This window comes from Bufo bufo, chromosome 5 (genome assembly GCF_905171765.1).
Source record: "Bufo bufo chromosome 5, aBufBuf1.1, whole genome shotgun sequence".
NCBI classification, from domain to species: domain Eukaryota; kingdom Metazoa; phylum Chordata; class Amphibia; order Anura; family Bufonidae; genus Bufo; species Bufo bufo.
The window spans coordinates 526,384,576-526,405,513 of NC_053393.1; the positions used below are offsets into that span (position 1 = coordinate 526,384,576).

A 20,938-nucleotide genomic window follows, 5' to 3' on the forward strand; every position below is an offset into this window, starting at 1 on the left:
GCAATGTGCGATCCCTAATTTGCGGACAGCACATCACAGACACTTTAATAGAAAATGCCTTTTCTGGTCCGCAATTACGGACAAGAATAGGACATGTTCTATTTTTTTTTTTTTTCAGGAACGAAATTGCGGATTCTGAAAAAAACGGATGCGGATCCCGGAAATGCGGATTCGCATCCGTTCCAGCCCCATTGAAAGTGAAGGGGTCCTCAAATTGCGGAACGAATGCGGACCCAAATTACCGACGTGTGAATGGACCCTTTTTAAGCCATACTGGCGTGACATAAACTCTGTGTAAGATATTAAATTTAACTAAAACGTGATTAAAGGTATAAGACACTGATCTTAAATTGGACGGTACATTCTCCCAAGGATCTCCTTGTATAGTTAAAGACCCTTTGTCCAGGAGAGCAGGTGTTTTTAAATAGTGTTTTAACTAACAATTTATAAAATTGAGCAATCTTAACCTGCCATTAATACCTGCCATTAGGTTATTGTTGAGATGAGCATCGCATTTGCCCAGCAAACGGAGCTTGCAAGACTGGCGTCCATGAAGGACAGAGACCTAGCAGAGCAAAGGGAATCCTCTGGAGAGCAGAGAGAGGTCCCTGCAGAGGAGACTGACCCGGATGGGGAGAAGCTTTTAGATGTGAAGTCACCAGAGCCATCTCCAGTCTCCGACCATGTGGATTCAGCTGATACGCCGTCCTCTGATCCAGCCGAGGACCTGATCTCCGAACAGCACGACCAAGCGGTAGATGCTGCTTCTGAAGACAAGACTGTGCTCCTCCGAGAAGAGGTGAGAACTGAGAGGTTTGAGATTTTGAGAAAAATTCAAATTTAGTTTTTAAATGCTTGATGAGCAGAGCCGACGACCAGGTAGGTTCCATCAATCTGTCAGCAGGATCAACACTTTGAAACCAGGTATACTGACTGCTCGGGTTAATCCTGGCAAAATTCTGTTGCACCGTTGCAGAGAAAACGAAGTTGAGTTCCATGTGCCAATTAAGGCTTCAGTGCACCGAGGGGCAAAGATGGGGGGCTGAGGAACCAGGGCCTGTAGCCTGTGCACTGTATTGGTTGCCACTCGCTTTTCCTAGAAACAGATATCACTCAGAAACAAGTTAAAGGGGGTTGTACAGAATCCGTAAAAACCTGGCTGCTTTCTTCCAGAAACGGCACCACACCTGTCCATAGGTTGAGTCTGGTATTGCGCGTCGGCCCTATTCACATGTAATGGAGCTGAGCTGCAACCCATGGACAGGTGTGGCACTGGAACTGGAAGAAAGCAGCCACGTTTTACTAATTCTGGGCAACCCCTTTAAGGGACCACTCAGAATGTAGGATTGCCAAGGATTTCCTTCTATGAATTGCAGAGGGTGAAATCTGCCGTTAAAATTCTCATTCTCCCTGCAATGTGTGGGCGTCATTTTCTTCCTGCAACGTGCGCGTGTGATTTTACAAAATCGTATCCATTTTAGGCGGCAACCCTCCACTGCTTCCATCAGCCCCGTAGACATTGAATAGAAGGCAGTGCTCATTCGCAGCAAGGGAACCCCCAGAACTTGAGACCCTCGTTCTAATGATCATTGAGGCCTGCCCGGCCTCTACACGGATGTGGCGGTATTACATGCAGATATTCAGATAAATGGCTGACCTCTGAATACCGTAGTAAAGGCCTCTGTATGGCGCCCCAGTAGGCTATGTGTAAACCGGTTGTCAAGGTGAGAGACCCCCATTACTATTAGACCACTGTATATGAAGTGATCAGCGCACCAGGTCATAGTCACAGCCAGTGACACCAACTGCTCCATAGCAATCAGCAAGTCACATGACGCTGGGAAAAAACGACAGAATTGTGTCGGAAATTATCCTGCCGGTTGAAGAAAGTCAAATATTTGTGCATGTTGTGAGGAGTAGTCAGAGAGGATCGGGCCGGGGAGAGGAGAGCGCGTCCCGTGTACTGAGCCGCTGTAAGTAGCACATGTAGGAGCCGGATCTCCGCGGGTCTCCCCGTATGCCGGGAGCGGGGGGAACATATAGTTATATTTTTATATATATTGGGATTTTTTGCAGGATAATAAGCTGAAGTGGATATCTGTCTAACTAACTATCTATCTCATATCTATCTATCTATCTCGTATCTATCTATCTATCTATCTATCTATCTATCTATCTATCTCATATCTATCTATCTATCTCATATCTATCTCATATCTATCTATCTATCTATTATCTATCTATTATCTATCTATCTCATATCTATCTATTATCTATCTATCTATTATCTATCTATCTATTATCTATCTATTATCTATCTATCTATTATCTATCTATCTATCTCATATCTATCTAATATCTATCTATCTCATATCTATCTATCTATCTATCTATTTATTATCTATCTATCTATCTATCTATTTATTATCTATCTATCTATCTATCTATTTATTATCTATCTATCTATTAATCTCATATCTATCTATCATCTATCTATTATCTATCTATCTATCTCATATCTATCTACAGTATCTATCTATTATCTATCTCATATCTATCTATCATCTATCTATCTATCTATCTATCTCATATCTATCTATTATCTATCTATTATCTATCTATCTATCTATCTATCTATCTATCTATCTATCTCATATCTATTATCTATCTATCTATTATCTATCTATCTATCTAATATCTATCTATCTAATATCTATCTATCTATTATCTATCTATTATCTATCTATCTATCTATCTATCTATCTATCTATCTATCTATCTATCTCATATCTATTATCTATCTATCTATTATCTATCTATCTATCTAATATCTATCTATCTAGCTATCTATCTCATATCTATTATCTATCTATCTATTATCTATCTATTATCTATCTATCTATCTATCTATCTATCTATCTCATATCTATCTATCTATCTATCTATCTATCTATCTCATATCTATCTATCTACATGCACCATTGAGCTCATATTGACAATGTATATGCTGCTAGTGGTGCTTGGTCACTGATGACACGACCTCGGTGGTCTCTGCAGCAGGGTATATGACGGACTGGTATTATACTGATATCTTCCTCCTGTGGATCTCATCCCAAGCTCTTTCACCTTCGGCCCACAGTGCAGCCCAGGTGGTTGTCGACTGCTCGGTGTGGGTTGTCAGTAGTACTGCTCTCTGTCTAAGGGTCCATTCACACGTCTGTGTGTGTTTTGCGGATCCGCAGATCCGCAAAACACGGACATCGGCGATGTGCGTTCCGCATTTTGCGGACCGCACGTGGCCGGCACTTAATAGAAAATGCCTAATCTTGTCGGCAATTGCAGACAAGAATAGGACATGTTCTATTTTTTTCGTGAACATAATTGCGGACCCGGAAGTGCGGGTCCGCAATTCCGGATCCGGGCAGCACATCGTGCTGCCCCATAGAAATGAATGGGTCCACAATTCCGTTCCGCAAAGTGCGGAATGAAATTGCGGACGTGTGAATGGACCCTAAAAGAAGGGAGTGCAGCCACAAGCTAGACATTTCCACATGGGGCGTCAGATATATTGCCAACAGCCACGTGCTATGAAAAGCATTAAGGCGTTATGTCGCACATCATTTTCAAAACAGTGTGTGGATCATTTTGTAATTGCATGTTATAAAAAATTTAGTATAGCCAGTGACCTGTATAGCCAGTATCTTTATAGCGCCACCTGCTGTTTGTTCTTTTTCTTTTTCTGTCCACTTGCTCAGTTCCATCCTTCAACTTCCTCCAGAGTTATGATAGGGAGAGAGCTGCGGCAGAAGGGGCGCGCCCCTGAGCTGCGGCAGAAGGGGCGCTCCCCTGAGCTGCCAGCTTCATATCAGTCTAGCAGCGCAATGAATGGGGAGATCTCTGGATCCATGTGAGGTACAGGGCTGGTTCTAGCTATTTAGAAAGAGGTTTTCATGTCCTATACGATGTCTGATTTTTATTTTTTACATGAATCATGGGATAACCCCTTTAAGTTTTTACCTTTTTTTTTGTTTTTTTAGGACTGCAGCCAGATGGTGGCCATGGGTGCAGAAAGCGCCAAGTTCAGTCACCTGTATGAGGAGAAGGTGGAGGACATGAGACAAGAGCTGGTGCGGCAAGAACAGGAATACCAACAAGCGACGGAGGCCCTGAGACTGGCACATGCGGCACAGCTGGAGCGGCTGATGTACGACCAGGAGCAGCTGCTCTCAGAGCTGCACAGGCTGCGGGAACAGCTGGCAGAGGTGAGTACTCCGCTACCGACGCTGGCCGCTATTCCTCCTCCTGTGGCTGAGCATGCATGTGTTTTCAGTGGGGAGAATGGAGTAAACACCGGCCAGACATTTCTGGTTTCATCTCGTCTCCCACGAGAACAAAGGATCAGGCATATTTAAATCCAACAAGCCCGATCTGTCTTACTACCAATTATGTGGGGGGTGTCGGGACACCCCCATACACAGGCTGGCAGGACTGACCAATGTTTGTGTTGTGTATGGGGCAACTTTCATCATTTACTTTGGATGCACACAACCTTTCATTGGTGAAGTACATGTGTAACTAGTTAGAAGTAGTTAAAGGGGTTGTCCGAGTTATTTTTTTGTTCTTTCTATGTTCCTAACTGGGCAAATGTAACAACTTTACAATTAACTCACTTTATCTGCAGTGCCTGGTTTCTCAGATTTGACTGAGGGTCACATGACCTGTGATGTCAGCTTCTCTCCCTGCTCTGATAAAGTTTGTGTACAAGCCTGTAACCCTCACTGTGCTGGCCACGCCCCCTTCACTGCCGGCTGTCTGCTCTCTCCTAGGATTCTTAACCCCTTCAGACTGGCTAGCTGCAGTAGTGACAATTCTGGGCACATGAGCTGACAGACTAGAAAGAGCATTGCACAAGAAGGTAGGGGGAAGATCCTGTGTGTATTAGCAGTGTCATTATACAGCTGGGACTTGTAGTTCTACACTTACAAGTTGCTGTTGATTCTCCCAGCACTCAGGGGGCAGCTCTTGTATCCACTCCCTTAGCAGTGTCATTGTACAGCTGGGACTTGTAGTCCTACACATACAACATGCTGCTGAGTCTCCCAGCAGGCAGACAGGTCACTCGGGGCAGCTCTTGTATTCACCCCCTTTGCAGTGCAGGGGGAGGGGCAGAGGTTGTTTTTATTGCAAGTAAACAAAGAGCCAGAAGAGAACCAGGGAAATGAGGAAATATATATTTTTTTACATAAAACTTGCTTAGCTTAGTTATATATTGCTGCCCATCAGATTTTCAGTGCTATATATATATTTTTTTTTCATAACCCGGACAACCCCTTTAAAGTGGGCCTGTCACCTCTCCTGACATCTCTGTACTTGAGTCCCCCTTTAAAGAGGAGCTCTCACCTCTCCTGACATCTCTGTACTCCAGTCCCCCTTTAAAGAGGAGCTCTCACCTCTCCTGACATCTCTGTACTTCAGTCCCCCTTTAAAGAGGAGCTCTCACCTCTCCTGACATCTCTGTACTTCAGTCCCCCTTTAAAGAGGAGCTCTCACCTCTCCTGACATCTCTGTACTTCAGTCCCCCTTTAAAGAGGAGCTCTCACCTCTCCTGACATGCCTGTTTCAGAAACTACTTGCACTCCCAATGTAAATACAGTTCTAAAGCATCTTTTCTTATTACTCTTTTTGTGCCATTCCTCTATTATTCCTAATAGAAGTTATAAATGAATAGCTAGCAGTCTGCAATAAAGATCCTGATGGGTGTTACCAGTTACCATTGTCCCTGCGCAACCTGACACTAGCCAATCAGCATTGCCATTGTCAGACTGTGCTGGGACTCTTTAAAGGGGTTTTTCCCATCACATACAATGGGGGAATATCGCTAGGATATGCCCCTATTGTCTGATAGGTGCGGGTCCCACCGCTGGAACCCACACCTACAAGGAGAACGGAGCGGGGAGAGCTGCTCCAATACACATGTTTTGGAGCGCCCCGCGCATGCGTGGCCCCCGCTTCCATTCATTTCTATGGGGCAGACTGCAATAGCCGAGCCAGCGCTCAGCTATTTTCGGGCTGCCCCATTGAAATTAATGGAGGGCGGCTGCGCAGTGCGCCCCCCATTCATTTCCCCGCTCCGTTCTCAGTGTAGTTGCGGGTCCCAGAGGCAGGGCTCACACCTATCAGACAATGGAGGCATATCCTAGCAATAGGCCCCCATTGTCTGTGATGGGAATACCCCTTTAACAGAAGTGGAATGAAATTCTCTTTATATATATATATATATATTTTTGGCTCCTTAATTCATTTAATACACGGATAGTAGCCTCCTGGCCAGTATCTGTCCTCTTAACGATTAAATGGAAAGGAGGGATATTTTTGTCTTGAGTGATATAAAATATTTATCCAGCGAGTGAAACGAGTGTAATTTGTTCAGAACGCGTCGGCGATGACCGAAAACCAGGCCATGGACAGAGAAAAGATGCTTCTGGAGGAGCTGGAGTCCATGAAACAGACGTATGCCGAGGTGGCGGGGAGGACCGGGGCTCGCCCTGTGCAGGATAGCAGCTCGCAGACGCAGGTACGGAGCGCTGGACTCCCTCCATCCCTTGGACGCTGTTTATTTTTCCTTGTAGTATCACGTTATAGCTCCAGAGTTCAGATAGCAGCGGGGCGGAGTCCCTCTCTGTTTAGATGGCAGGCTGCCTCCGTCTATGGTTACCGTAGCGTGGTCTGCTGCAAAGTCACTGCCTTGCTAACGACGCCCTGTTTTCTGCTTAGGATGACGGCAGGCTCCTTTAAGACTTTTTCGTTCTGCAGGAAGTTTAAATATGAAGGTTTTAGGACTTGAGTCTCACATGCTGACTCCGGAATGACTGGATTCTTGTCTCTCTTCTCCTATTTACCTTTGCAAAAATTAACCCAGGATGAACGTCTTCCGCAGCCTGAGAGCAAAGAGCAAGGCTGGGAGTACGAGCAAGGAGATGGAGACAGGAAGGCGGAGGAGGAGAGCCTCGCCGGCGCGGACAGGTAATGCTGCCTGGGTGACCCCAGATTGGATCTGAGTTTAGCGCAGATGTTTGCAGTCATAAAGGTAGACTTGATTTCTGTCAGTCCTGCCGCCAGTCAAGGACATAACCTTTGCATCTATCATTGTTGCACATGCCTGGGGTACATGATGCATTGTGGTGGAGATGTGTTAAAGGGTCATTCTAGTCTTGAAAATGTCCCCGACCTCCGAAGATCAATACTCCTGTTTACATGGAAATAAAGCTAAGCAGTTTGGTAATTACACAGTTGACAACCACATTTCCGAGCTAGAAAAGATCTCAGTGTAGTCATCATTTCTTTCCTCTGCTACTATTGGTAGCACATACAAACTGCACTGCACAGCAGGGGGCGACAGTGAGTGCGGGAGAATCCTTTATCATGGTAAAGGTTATGGGAAGCCTGTGTCCGTGTGTTACCACTTAGGCTACTTTTGACTCCACGTGAGTTTTGAACTTGAATAATGCACACAATGTAAAGGAAGAATAAACACAACTAATGAACACAGTGATGTCACAGTACAGGGATAGTAAACACAGTGATGTCACAGTACAGGGATAGTAAACACAGTGATGTCACAGTACAGGGATAATAAACACAGTGATGTCACAGTACAGGATAATAAACACAGTGATGTCACAGTACAGGGATAATAACCACAGTGATGTCACAGTACAGGGATAATAAACACAGTGATGTCACAGTACAGGGATAGTAAACACAGTGATGTCACAGTACAGGGATAATAAACACAGGGATGTCACAGTACAGGGATAATAAACACAGTGATGTCACAGTACAGGGATAGTAAACACAGTGATGTCACAGTACAGGGATAATAAACACAGTGATGTCACAGTACAGGATAATAAACACAGTGATGTCACAGTACATGGATAATAAACACAGTGATGTCACAGTACATGGATAATAAACACAGTGATGTCACAGTACAGGATAATAAACACAGTGATGTCACAGTACAGGGATAATAACCACAGTGATGTCACAGTACAGGGATAATAAACACAGTGATGTCACAGTACAGGGATAGTAAACACAGTGATGTCACAGTACAGGGATAATAAACACAGTGATGTCACAGTACAGGATAATAAACACAGTGATGTCACAGTACATGGATAATAAACACAGTGATGTCACAGTACATGGATAATAAACACAGTGATGTCACAGTACATGGATAATAAACACAGTGATGTCACAGTACATGGATAATAAACACAGTGATGTCACAGTACAGGGATAATAAACACAGTGATGTCACAGTACAGGGATAATAAATAGTGATGTCACAGTACAGGGATAATAAACACAGTGATGTCCCAGTACAGGGATAATAAACACAGTGATGTCACAGTACAGGATAATAAACACAGTGATGTCACAGTACAGAGTAATAAACACAGTGATGTCACAGTACAGGATAATAAACACAGTGATGTCACAGTACAGAGATAATAAACACAGTGATGTCACAGTACAGAGATAATAAACACAGTGATGTCACAGTAGAGAGATAATAAACACAGTGATGTCACAGTACAGGGATAATAAACACAGTGATGTCACTGTACAGGGATAATAAACACAGTGATGTCACAGTACAGGGATAATAAACACAGTGATGTCACAGTACAGGATAATAAACACAGTGATGTCACAGTACAGAGATAATAAACACAGTGATGTCACAGTAGAGAGATAATAAACACAGTGATGTCACAGTACAGAGCTAATAAACACAGTGATGTCACAGTACAGGGATAATAACCACAGTGATGTCACAGTACAGGGATAATAACCACAGTGATGTCACAGTACAGGGATAATAAACACAGTCATGTCACAGTACAGGGATAATAAACACAGTCATGTCACAGTACAGGGATAATAACCACAGTGATGTCACAGTACAGGGATAATAACCACAGTGATGTCACAGTACAGGGATAATAACCACAGTGATGTCACAGTACAGAGATAATAACCACAGTGATGTCACAGTACAGAGATAATAACCACAGTGATGTCACAGTACAGAGATAATAACCACAGTGATGTCACAGTACAGAGATAATAACCACAGTGATGTCATAGTACAGGGATAATAAACACAGTGATGTCACAGTACAGGGATAATACACACAGTGATGTCACAGTACAGAGATAATAAACACAGTGATGTCACAGTACCGGATAATAAACACAGTGATGTCACAGTACAGGATAATAAACACAGTAATGTCACAGTACAGAGATAATAAACACAGTGATGTCACAGTACAGGGATAATAAACACAGTGATGTCACAGTACAGGATAATAAACACAGTGATGTCACAGTACAGAGATAATAAACACAGTGATGTCATAGTACAGAGATAATAAACACAGTGATGTCACAGTACAGAGATAATAAACACAGTGATGTCACAGTACAGAGATAATAAACACAGTGATGTCACAGTACCGGATAATAAACACAGTGATGTCACAGTACAGGATAATAAACACAGTGATGTCACAGTACAGAGATAATAAACACAGTGATGTCACAGTACAGGGATAATAAACACAGTGATGTCACAGTACAGGATAATAAACACAGTGATGTCACAGTACAGGGATAATACACACAGTGATGTCACAGTACAGGGATAATAACCACAGTGATGTCACAGTACAGGGATAATAAACACAGTGATGTCACAGTACAGGATAATAAACACAGTGATGTCACAGTACCGGATAATAAACACAGTGATGTCACAGTACAGGATAATAAACACAGTGATGTCACAAGTACAGGAATAATAAATACAGTGATGTCACAGTACAGAGATAATAAACACAGTGATGTTACAGTACAGGATAATAAACACAGTGATGTCACAGTACAGGGATAATAAACACAGTGATGTCACAGTACAGAGATAATAAACACTGTGATGTCACAGTGCAGGGATAATAAACACAGTGATGTCACAGTACAGAGATAATAAACACAGTGATGTCACAGTACAGATATACACAGTGATGTCACAGTACAGGATAATAAACACAGTGATGTCACAGTACAGGGATAATACACACAGTGATGTCACAGTACAGGGATAATAACCACAGTGATGTCACAGTACAGGGATAATAACCACAGGGATAAACATTTTTATAGGCACCATTATTATTAATGACGCGCATTGACCCACTGAGAGGGGCTCTTTGGTCAGCAGTGATTGGCGTGTCTCAGCCACGTCCAGGGTGAGAGAAGCCAATGATTCTGATTGTTTAACCATCTCCAAGACCAATAATCAGGGCAGCGATTTCCCAATTGCAGTTTTTGCAGTGCATTTAGACTTGCAGAAATGCAGGGAAAAGTTTGGAAAGTGAGAGCTTCCTGTCGGCGATCTCCTGAATTATCTGCTGTGTCTTTCTGTCAGGATCGCTGGTACATTGGGGTCCGGATGGTGCGCTGCTTCTGCTCGGACGCCCTGCTCAACCTGTTTTGGCTCGGTCAGGTGAGCTTGTTGCAGGCTACAATCTTTCCATGAAGCAGCGCACACAAACACCACTTCAGTTTAACTCTTTCCTTCATGCATCCTTGTATTGTGCATTAGAGGAAAGGATTTACTGTGTGTTTTATGTTCACTTCTTTCTGTGATGTTTTGTACACATGATGCCACAGTACAGAGGTTTCAGAAAACCACTCAGGGGCCACACTGACTGATTTTACGGTCTGTACCAGTTTGTCAGACGTCAGCGCTAAAATCAGTCGTTTGCCAATTTGGCTGGTGACCGTCTCCCAAAGAGCTGTAGTTTATGCCACAACCTAGGAGTAGATTTTGCAGAAACGGAGGAGTATTTGTTTGGCCCCCAACAGTCCTTAAAGGGGTTCTGCAGCTTTTAAACAGTTTTTGACTCAAAACTTTTCCAGACCTGTGGAGGCAAACATACGTTCCTTTCCTCGCCTGCAAACTTCATGCCCATTGGGGGACACATGTGCCATTGCAGCCAATGACTGCCCGCAGCGGTGACATGTACCCCAAAATGTCATGTGAGCCAGTGACACGAAACCTGGGTGAGACGTCACCGCCGCGGCCAGTCATTGCCTGCAGTGACACAAATGACCCCTGTCCATGCCCAAAGTTTACAAAGCGTGGCGAATGCAACGGGTAGACTGAAGGAGCCAAAACCGAATGACGAGATGAATGTAAGGACGCCTCCCTCCGCAGGTTCGGTGGTGAGGGGGGAGAGCCAAAAAGTGATCCAAAGGAAGGGAAAATACAACAACAACAACCCTCCTCCCCCTCCCCCGGCTAACTGTAGCTAAACAGGTTGTCCAGGATTAGAAAAACATGCTTTCTTCCCAAAACAGCACCCCACCTGTACACAGGTTGTTTGTGGCATTGCAGCTGAACCCATGGACAGGTGTGGAGCTATTCCTGGAAGAACAGCAGCCATGTTTGTCTCACCATGTACAACCCCGGAATCCTTTTCCTATATTTGTGATGGATCCAATCATCCAATATCCTCTACCTATATCTGCTCTGATATACAATTCTGTTGTGCATCCATTGCTGTAATTTAGCCTTCCAAATGTTCGTTAGCGAAGTGGCCTTGTGTGTGTCTCCATGGTAACAGACTACAAACAAACCCTGTGTAGTCTGACCCTGCAGTTGTGTTTCCATCCATCTGTCCCCTTATTTCTTACTTATGTACATTTGGTACGTTAGCAAGGTGGAAAGTAATGTGCCTGCAGGATCCGACTACACAGCATTTGTAGTCTGTAGCCATGGAGACGCATAGGTGGGCATAGGAGCTGCAGACCCAAAATAGTGGAAGATTTATTAATAAAGATTAGTGGCTTCATTTTGCATTATAGATGCATTGCGGTCATAAAAAGGTGGACGTGGTCTTCAGTTCTTCCTGTTTTCGTATGGACGCAGGAATATCTTGTGGAGAGCAGCACGTGGCTGCCTTCCCTTCGGTTTCCCTATAAAGGCTCTTCTTGGAGTAATGGCGCTAGTTCCTCGCCGCAGTGTTATAGACTTGATTCTCGGAGCGGTCTATCTCCGGCCGCAGGCTCCGAAGCTTTCCATGTGACATTTCCCCCTGCGAGCTCATCAATCATCAGCCTCATTTCTTGACCACGTGGCCCAGGACCTTCATTGTGGTGTCTGCACTCGCCAAGCCTCCCCCTTCCCCAAAAACATCCCGCGTGTCTATTATACAAGCAGCGTATAGGGAGCGCAGCAAACCCCTACATGTCTGAGGGGAACCTCCGATCCCCTCCCCCAGGTGGTGACTACGGGGTTAGAAGTGGAAAGAACGATTCATGCTTCTCCTCCATACATATCACTTGTTTCATCCACAATTTTTAAGGGATTTCCAGTTATTTGTATGAAATGTGGAGTCGTACCTTTTAAAGGGGTTATCCCGTGAATAAAAAAATGTAAAAATTAAAATCGGACATCATATAGTACATGACCGTCTCTTTCTAACAAAGCTAGAACCAGCCCTGGACCTCACATGGGTCCAGAGATCTCCCCATTTATTGCTCCAATTGTTCTGCTAGATTTATTTTAAGTAAACAGCTTAGGGGGCGTGTCCTTTCTGCTGGCAGTTGAAGGATGGAACTGAGCATGTGCGACCATCTCAGTGAGCAGGACAGGGAAATTAGATAAAAAGCAAAAAGCAGGTGGCTCTTTATAGATAGATTTCATTGGATAACGCAGTAACTATAATACATTCTTAATTGCATGCAGTTACAAACGTATTCCAATCCAGGTGCTAGTTTGAAAAAACTTATTAAAAATGTATTTTATGGGACAACCCCTTATTTATCCTTGGGACAGGGCCATCAGTGTGGGCTCAATGGTGGTCCTGGCACCCCTGCCGATTTATCAGAAGGAGCCCACAGCAAGCGCTGCATCCTATTGTTCAACCAGGCACAGCACTGTACATATTGCTGTGGTTGTGCCTGGTGCTATTCAGTTGAATGATACAGAGCTGCAGTACCTAACACAGCCACATCAGTGTGTGTGGCGCTGTACCTTGTAAAGATTGAGGGCCTGTAAGACCCCTTTATAGTCCATGGTAGTTACAGAAACAGTGCTGTTGTGTCCTAAATGTCACTAACAAGTGACACCAAGGAAAAATGTGTGACAGCTGGGAAGCCAATCATGAGAAGGGAGTCCCCTGTGTGAATGGCCCAAACGCAGCAGAAAGGACACACCCCTGAGCTGTGATAGGGAGAGAGCTGCAGCAGAAAGGGCACACCCCCTGAGCTGTGATAGGGAGAGAGCTGCAGCAGAAAGGGCACACCCCCTGAGCTGTGATAGGGAGAGAGCTGCAGCAGAAAGGGCACACCCCTGAGCTATGATAGGGAGAGAGCTGCAGCAGAAAGGGCGAACCCCTGAGCTGTGATAAGGAGAGAGCTGCAGCAGAAAGGGCACATCCCCTGAGCTGTGATAGGGAGAGAGCTGCAGCAGAAAGGGCACATCCCCTGAGCTGTGATAGGGAGAGAGCTGCAGCATAAAGGGCACATCCCCTGAGCTGTGATAGGGAGAGAGCTACAGCAGAAAGGGCACACCCCCTGAGCTGTCATAGGGAGAGAGCTGCAGAAAAAAGGGCACATCCCCTGAGCTGTGATAGGGAGAGAGCTACAGCAGAAAGGGCACACCCCTGAGCTGTGATAGGGAGAGAGCTGCAGCAGAAAGGGCACACCCCCTGAGCTGTGATAGGGAGAGAGCTGCAGCAGAAAGGGCACACCCCTGAGCTATGATAGGGAGAGAGCTGCAGCAGAAAGGGCGAACCCCTGAGCTGTGATAAGGAGAGAGCTGCAGCAGAAAGGGCACATCCCCTGAGCTGTGATAGGGAGAGAGCTGCAGCAGAAAGGGCACATCCCCTGAGCTGTGATAGGGAGAGAGCTGCAGCATAAAGGGCACATCCCCTGAGCTGTGATAGGGAGAGAGCTACAGCAGAAAGGGCACACCCCCTGAGCTGTCATAGGGAGAGAGCTGCAGAAAAAAGGGCACATCCCCTGAGCTGTGATAGGGAGAGAGCTACAGCAGAAAGGGCACACCCCTGAGCTGTGATAAGGAGAGAGTTGCAGCAGAAAGGGCACATCCCCTGAGCTGTGATAGGGAGAGAGCTGCAGCAGAAAGGGCACACCCCTGAGCTGTGATAAGGAGAGAGTTGCAGCAGAAAGGGCACATCCCCTGAGCTGTGATAGGGAGAGAGCTGCAGCAGAAAGGGCACATCCCCTGAGCTGTGATAGGGAGAGAGCTTCAGCATAAAGGGCACATCCCCCGAGCTGTGATAGGGAGAGCTGCAGCAGAAAGGGCACACCCCCTGAGCTGTGATAGGGAGAGAGCTGCAGCAAAAAGGGCACATCCCCTGAGCTGTGATAGGGAGAGAGCTGCAGCAGAAAGGGCACATCCCCCGAGCTGTGATAGGGAGAGAGCTGCAGCAGAAAGGGCACATCCCCTGAGCTGTGATAGGGAGAGAGCTGCAGCAGAAAGGGCACATCCCCTGAGCTGTGATATGGAGAGAGCTGCAGCAGAAAGGGCACATCCCCTGAGCTGTGATAGGGAGAGAGCTGCAGCAGAAAGGGCACATCCCCTGAGCTGTGATAGGGAGAGAGCTTCAGCATAAAGGGCACATCCCCCCAGCTGTGATAGGGAGAGCTGCAGCAGAAAGGGCACACCCCCTGAGCTGTGATAGGGAGAGAGCTGCAGCAAAAAGGGCACACCCCCTGAGCTGTGATAGGGAGAGAGCTGCAGCAGAAAGGGCACACCCCCTGAGCTGTGATAGGGAGAGAGCTACAGCAGAAAGGGCACACCCCTGAGCTGTGATAGGGAGAGAGCTGCAGCAGAAAGGGCACATCCCCTGAGCTGTGATAGGGAGAGAGCTGCAGCAGAAAGGGCACATCCCCTGAGCTGTGATAGGGAGAGCGCCGCAGCAGAAAAGACATGCCCCCTAAGCCTCCAGCCTGAAGAGAATCTAGCAGAGCAATGAATGCGGAGATCTCTGGATCCATGTGTGGTACAGGGCTGGTTCTAGCTTTGTAAGAAAGATATCGGCATGTACTGTTGTCTTTTTTAGATGAATCTTGATATCACCCCTTTGTTTTCTTTGTCATTTTCTTCATAGGAAAATCCTGAAGAGAACAAATAAGCACCTACTGAAGATTCTTCTGGAAGTCGTGAAGACGACGGGCGCAGTGGAGGAGACTATAGGGCGGCATGTTGTTGGCCTGCTGGACAAATCTGGAAGACGTCAGTCTACTTCCAAAGTGCATGTCTGGAGCCCCGAGCCTGAAGACCGCGACGTTGTGACTCCTTCTGCCATCACTGTGACTGGTAAGGCTTACCCCACCGCACGGCACATTTATAGGGCTCGTACTGTACCTAAACCTCCTTATGGCTACGTCCAGAGACATGTACATCTATATTGCAATTTTGGTTCTTCCTAATGGAGTTCTTGTTTTCTGCAGAAGTGATACTCGTTCTCCTTGTGGAGACCCAGCTGGTGTGGCGAGTCTCACAGGCATTGCTTCCTGGGAAAATGGATGCAAATTAGCGCTCCTCCTCAAGGAAGTGAGCGGCCTCTCTGGTTTCTGCTGTACGTAGCTGCCCTGTAAGTCTGTGTCCATCCGGGTGGACATCCGTGTGGTGTCAGTGGTTTTTTACAGACCCATAGACCTCAGTGGGCGCGGTTTGGGCCAAAGTAGTGCACGTCTCAAACAGATTAAAATCAACGGGTACGTGTGTAGTAAATGTGAATGAGGCCTTAGATGCAGCTCGCGCCCAGTCTACAGATGGGGACTCTGGTTTAACCAATAGCCCTAGTCATATTTCAAGGCTGGGGTTGTACAGGACTCGAAAAAGATGGCAACTTTCTTCCAAAAACAGCACCACACCTGTCCACAGGTTGTATATGCGACATTACAGTTCATCCCCACTCACTTCAGTGGAGCAGAGCTGCAATACCAGACATAAACCATGGACAGGTGTGCTGCTGTTTTTGGAATAAAGCAGTTATGTTTTCTGGACAAGCCCTTTAATGGGTTAGACATTGGCTTACAGGGTAGCTACCTATAGGAGGCGCTAGAGACAGTTTTCTTCTTTCTGGAGGAAAGCTCAGTTGCATATTTTCATTCCCAGGGAGCGTCGCCTGTAACTTTCTGTACACCAGGTGGATGTCTGAAAAAAGAACCCGTGCTTTCTGTATTATTGTCGGATCTAAGGTTCAGGAAAGAATAGACTTAACACAAATTAGATGCATAAAAAGTTTAGTAAACTATGAGGAAAGATTTATATACAAAGATAAAGTAAGTCACCGAAAGCTGTGACAACAAATGGGCTAGCTCCACTTCGACCGGCGCCCAACATGGCACTTGGCTGACGCCCATATGATACAAACATAGTTGATGGTAACAAGACATCTTACCCTGATGATGTCTTTAATGGAGGTGCACTCTTGCCCCCACCTATAGTTACTTCATACTGCAGGAATGCGACAGGTATCGGACATCTCTAATCATTTACGTTACAAGGAATTAAAGGGGGAGCACCAATTAAAACCTTGCCATACACCGTCTAAGACCGCTCATCCAGGGCACGCTAGCATGTTCCAGACTTGTAGATTTTGTAACAGATTTGTGACCTATCCATACATTTCCATGTATTGCATGCTGATTTTGCTGCAGATAAACCCGATCCACGTGTAATGTATGGAATCCACGCTGTCAATCCACACGAACTCCTCCAAGGCTCAGCATGAGCTAAGATGTGCACAGTAGCAGCTTTTACTGTGGAGCTCAAGATGATGACATTTTCAATCACAACCCACACAAACTGTATCGCTGAGGGCAATGTTACAGCAAAAAAAAACTAAAAAATTCTATTCTAACTTTTATACTGTGGCCCACATAGAAAAGTGCTTTATTCTGTAAAATAAAATAAAAAGTTACAGAACTGTGCAAAAAAAGTTTCAAACGTTTTAGGCAGATGAGGGGAAAATGCTGCAGAATAACAATGCCTTAAAAAAATTGAAGTGTTAATAATTTATTTGAATTCACAAAATGCAAAGTGACTAAAGAAAAGAGAATTCTAAATCCAGTCCGTATTTGGTTTGACCTCCCTTTACCTTCAGAACAGCATCCTGTTCTTCTAGATACACTTGTGCATTGTGTTCTGTCCGCATTTTTTTTGCGGCCCCATTGAAATTAATGGGTCCACATCTGATCCGACTAAAATGCGGATCTGATGCCGCCCGAAAATATCAGAGAGAAGCAGCCGCTGGTGGGTTTGTGCCAAGATTCAAACTTATCCCATCTACAGCAGTGGAGGTCCGACCTCTAATTCCCCCACTGATTACAAGACGGGGGTCCGCGTCCCCGATTATGCAATAGAGTGGAGTTTGAGCGTACCCTCTCTGTGAGACTGCTGGAGGTAGCCGGCCGCTGTACTTGGAGGAGAGGTGAATGGAGCCGCAAGCTCGACCTCCACTCCACCCATAACGGGCGACGCAGGACCCCCGTTCTCACCATCAGTGGGATCCCAGGGTTGCTATAAAATCCTCCATTATGGCCCGTGTTATTCCTGTACATGTCAGGACCTGACACTGGAGTTACAGGTGACTAACATCACGACGTCAGGGGTATTGCCTAGCAATAATAGGATCTGATTCTGGCAGCGTTCTTGGCGGAAGCTCAGGAAATCGCCTTGGGAGAGTTTAGACATTGCACTCGCTGCAGATCATTATATCAGGTGAAGGATCACAGGTGCAGTGACCACAGGTTGGGTGTGACCCCTCCAACAAATAAAGATTGTTCAGCGTCTAACAAAAACATATACCATTTTCTAATATCTCTGCTTGCTGTCATTGTTTGACATTATTCCAGGTAAAAATCTGTCGTGGTCACAAAGATGCACCCTTTGTTACAGGGCACAGGTCTGAACACTGTACTGTATTTAGTCTTTCACTTAGGTGTCCATCAATGACCCAGATAGATATTTAGGGTGCCCGAACATGCAAATTGCCATTACTTGCCGAGCCGCACATATACTCGCCATCAACAATATTAAGTACAGGTGCAGTCCGGCAGCCAGCGGTAATCTGCATGCGGACCGGGCCGTACCATCTACAGGTGCCCAAACTGTCCCAAAATAAACTTGAATAACAGCAGCAAGCAGAGATCTTAAAGGGTAACTAACCTTTCATCCAGTTTTATTTAAACATGTTCTAAATGGCCTAAAAATAATTTTTGTTGTGTATTTTATACTGGGTGCCCATCGCTCTTTGGAATGTCATTAATGTATGGACTCCACCAGAGGGACTGGTAGAGTACACAAACATTGTACAGGCAAGAGTACACATCGCTGCTCCTGCCGGTGCCCCCTCAGCATGGCTAAATCCTGGCATAGTACATCAGTACCCTGTACTCCTGCCTGTGCACGCTGCGCTCTGCATAGCACATCTGTACAGGGTTTCTCCCTAGAAAATTGAAAGTGAGACTACTGCTAAGCCCCGCCCCTGAGGACCCGAAACTATACTTCCCTTTATAAAAATCACTGTAACAGAAATGGGGACACAACCTAAATATTCACCAGCATTCTTCCTGTAGATTTCGCCAAAAAATAACAAAAATATGAATTTGAAAACGAAGCTCCAGTAAAATCTAATTTACTAAATATCATGGGAGACGAATCCACAGTACATTAGAACGGGCATCTGAAACCTATGGCGCTCCAGCTGTGGTAAAAACTACAACTCCCAGCCTGCACACTTGCTCAGTTCAATGTATAATCAGTGATGCTTTAGGCTTTGTTCACATTGAATGCCACGTGTTCCCTTTTTACAGCATTCATGACTAACAGGATAGGACTTCATCTGTTCAGGATCCTCAGCTCTTCACCAGAGTGGAGAGCGACTAGAAAGAGCGTCCCTCTCTCTGGAGGACCCATCCTGTCCTGTATGACACAAACAACACATCCTTTTGAATGGATGCGGTGTAATACTTCCTTTCCACTGTGGTGGCACTGCAGAGATATTGAACACTTAATGCCCGATTTCTCCACAGATCACTGCTGATCGCTGTGGGTCCAAGCAGGACACTTTGTGATCTGCTTCTTGTCAATGATCCTCCTCACAAGTAGGGATTGTCCAAAGCAGGAAACTCCATTAAAAGGGTTGTGCTGTGAACGAGCGCCTCTGCCTCTACAAAACAGCTGATCGATGGGGGGGTGCCAAAATTCTGGACATGATTAGGGCAGATTTATTGGCTGTGGATACAAACACAAAGTTTCTATTCACTGAAAGCAAACAGAGATGATTAGAATTGTGCAAATTTGAGCATACATAATATTAGAAATGCAATTACATAAAAAAAAAAAAAAAGGGAAAGGACCCCTTTAAATTCCTTAATCTTCGCACGAGCAACTGATCGGCAGGGGCGCCGGGAGTCGGACCCGCCCCTCCCCATCTGATATTGATAACCTATCCTGGGGGTTGGTCATCAATATCTCTGCACTGCGCAACCCCTTTAATGTTAGAGTTAATTGATGCCAAAATGTATCCAGATCCATAATTGTATCTCTAGCAAACGATCGACTAAGCGCTTAATGTGTGAACCGTATTCCTGCAGCGGCGAGCACGGACACGCTCACATAATCAATCTCACTCTGGAAGTTTTGTTCTTCAGCTCGGGGAAAGATTTTTACAGCGCACTCCCTGAGCGGACATGAATCATGGGAGGCACTAATGTGTATCCCTGGAGCAGCGCATCCATCTGTGCGCAGGAAAGTTCCCACTTCAGTATCTCGCCATCGGAAATCAATACTTGATACATGGGATATTTTTTTTCTCCGCTTTCTTCCATTTAAAAAGAACAGATGCAACAAGTGATTCTTGAAAAACGTAACTGTTCTTAACCCTTTCAAAACCGGGTGATGATTATTATTTTTTTTCCGTTTTCATTTTTTACTCCCAGCCCTTCCCAAAGATATACGGGTTTTATTTTTTTCCATTCACATAGCCGTATGAGAGCTTGTTTCTTGCTCCGTAAATCGCGCCTTTCTAATCGCACCATTTACGGTTACGTACAATGTCGTGGGAAGTGGGGGAAAAAAAAATTCCAAATAGGGTGAAATTATAAAAAAGCAAAACAAACAAAAAAAAAACACACCATTCCGCCACAGTTTTATGGGGGTAGAGGGGTTTATACAGTCTCCTATGCGGTAAAATGGACTGGTTACGATTACGACAATACCCCACATGTATATTTTTTTTTGGGCGTTTTCATACAAAAAAATTTTTTTTTTTAACATTTTGGAAAAAAAACTCATTTTTCTTTTGCATTGCTATATACTGACCCCCATAATATTTTTATATGTACAGAGATGTGTGAGGGCTCATTTTTTGCAGTGTGAGCTGTACTTTTCATTGATGAGATTCTGGGATTTGCATGATTTTTTGATCACTTTTTATTAAAAAAATTTGTGGGAGGTGAATCGAACAAAAAACTGTGAATTGGCCATTTTGACTTTTTTTTTTTCCCGTTTCGCCGTATGAGATAAATATTTTTATATTTTAATAATACGGGCATTTCCACAGGGAATGGCCATGATGTTAATTAATTTAATTATTTTTGTATTCTGTATTTTTATTTAGATTTTTTTTTTTTATATATATTTAAAAAAATAAAATAAAAACTATAACAAACCATTAGATTATTTTTCTTATAGACTCCAGGGCATTAGCATTGGAGTCTCTGTAGGAACTACAGGCTCTCTGTAGGAACTAGTGTGCGGCAGCCCTGTACCTCTCCTGAGTACAGAGTCTGCCGCACACTACGTACGGCTCCCCCA

At 44.9% G+C, this 20,938-nt stretch overlaps 1 protein-coding gene across 8 annotated transcripts in view; it reads left to right on the plus strand.

The window, feature by feature from the left end:
* AKAP9 (A-kinase anchoring protein 9) overlaps window positions 1-20,938 on the plus strand; it is a 247,751-nt gene that overhangs the window by 123,812 nt on the left and 103,001 nt on the right. For 7 of the 8 annotated variants that reach the window (XM_040431142.1, XM_040431144.1, XM_040431147.1 and 4 more), the window contains 5 exons: window positions 491-799; window positions 4,038-4,262; window positions 6,431-6,574; window positions 6,920-7,023; window positions 15,219-15,427. In XM_040431142.1, coding sequence (XP_040287076.1) covers window positions 491-799; window positions 4,038-4,262; window positions 6,431-6,574; window positions 6,920-7,023; window positions 15,219-15,427 — 991 coding nt within the window. The remainder of the gene's footprint in view (window positions 1-490; window positions 800-4,037; window positions 4,263-6,430; window positions 6,575-6,919; window positions 7,024-15,218; window positions 15,428-20,938) is intronic. The other variant, XM_040431146.1, reaches the window with a different exon arrangement.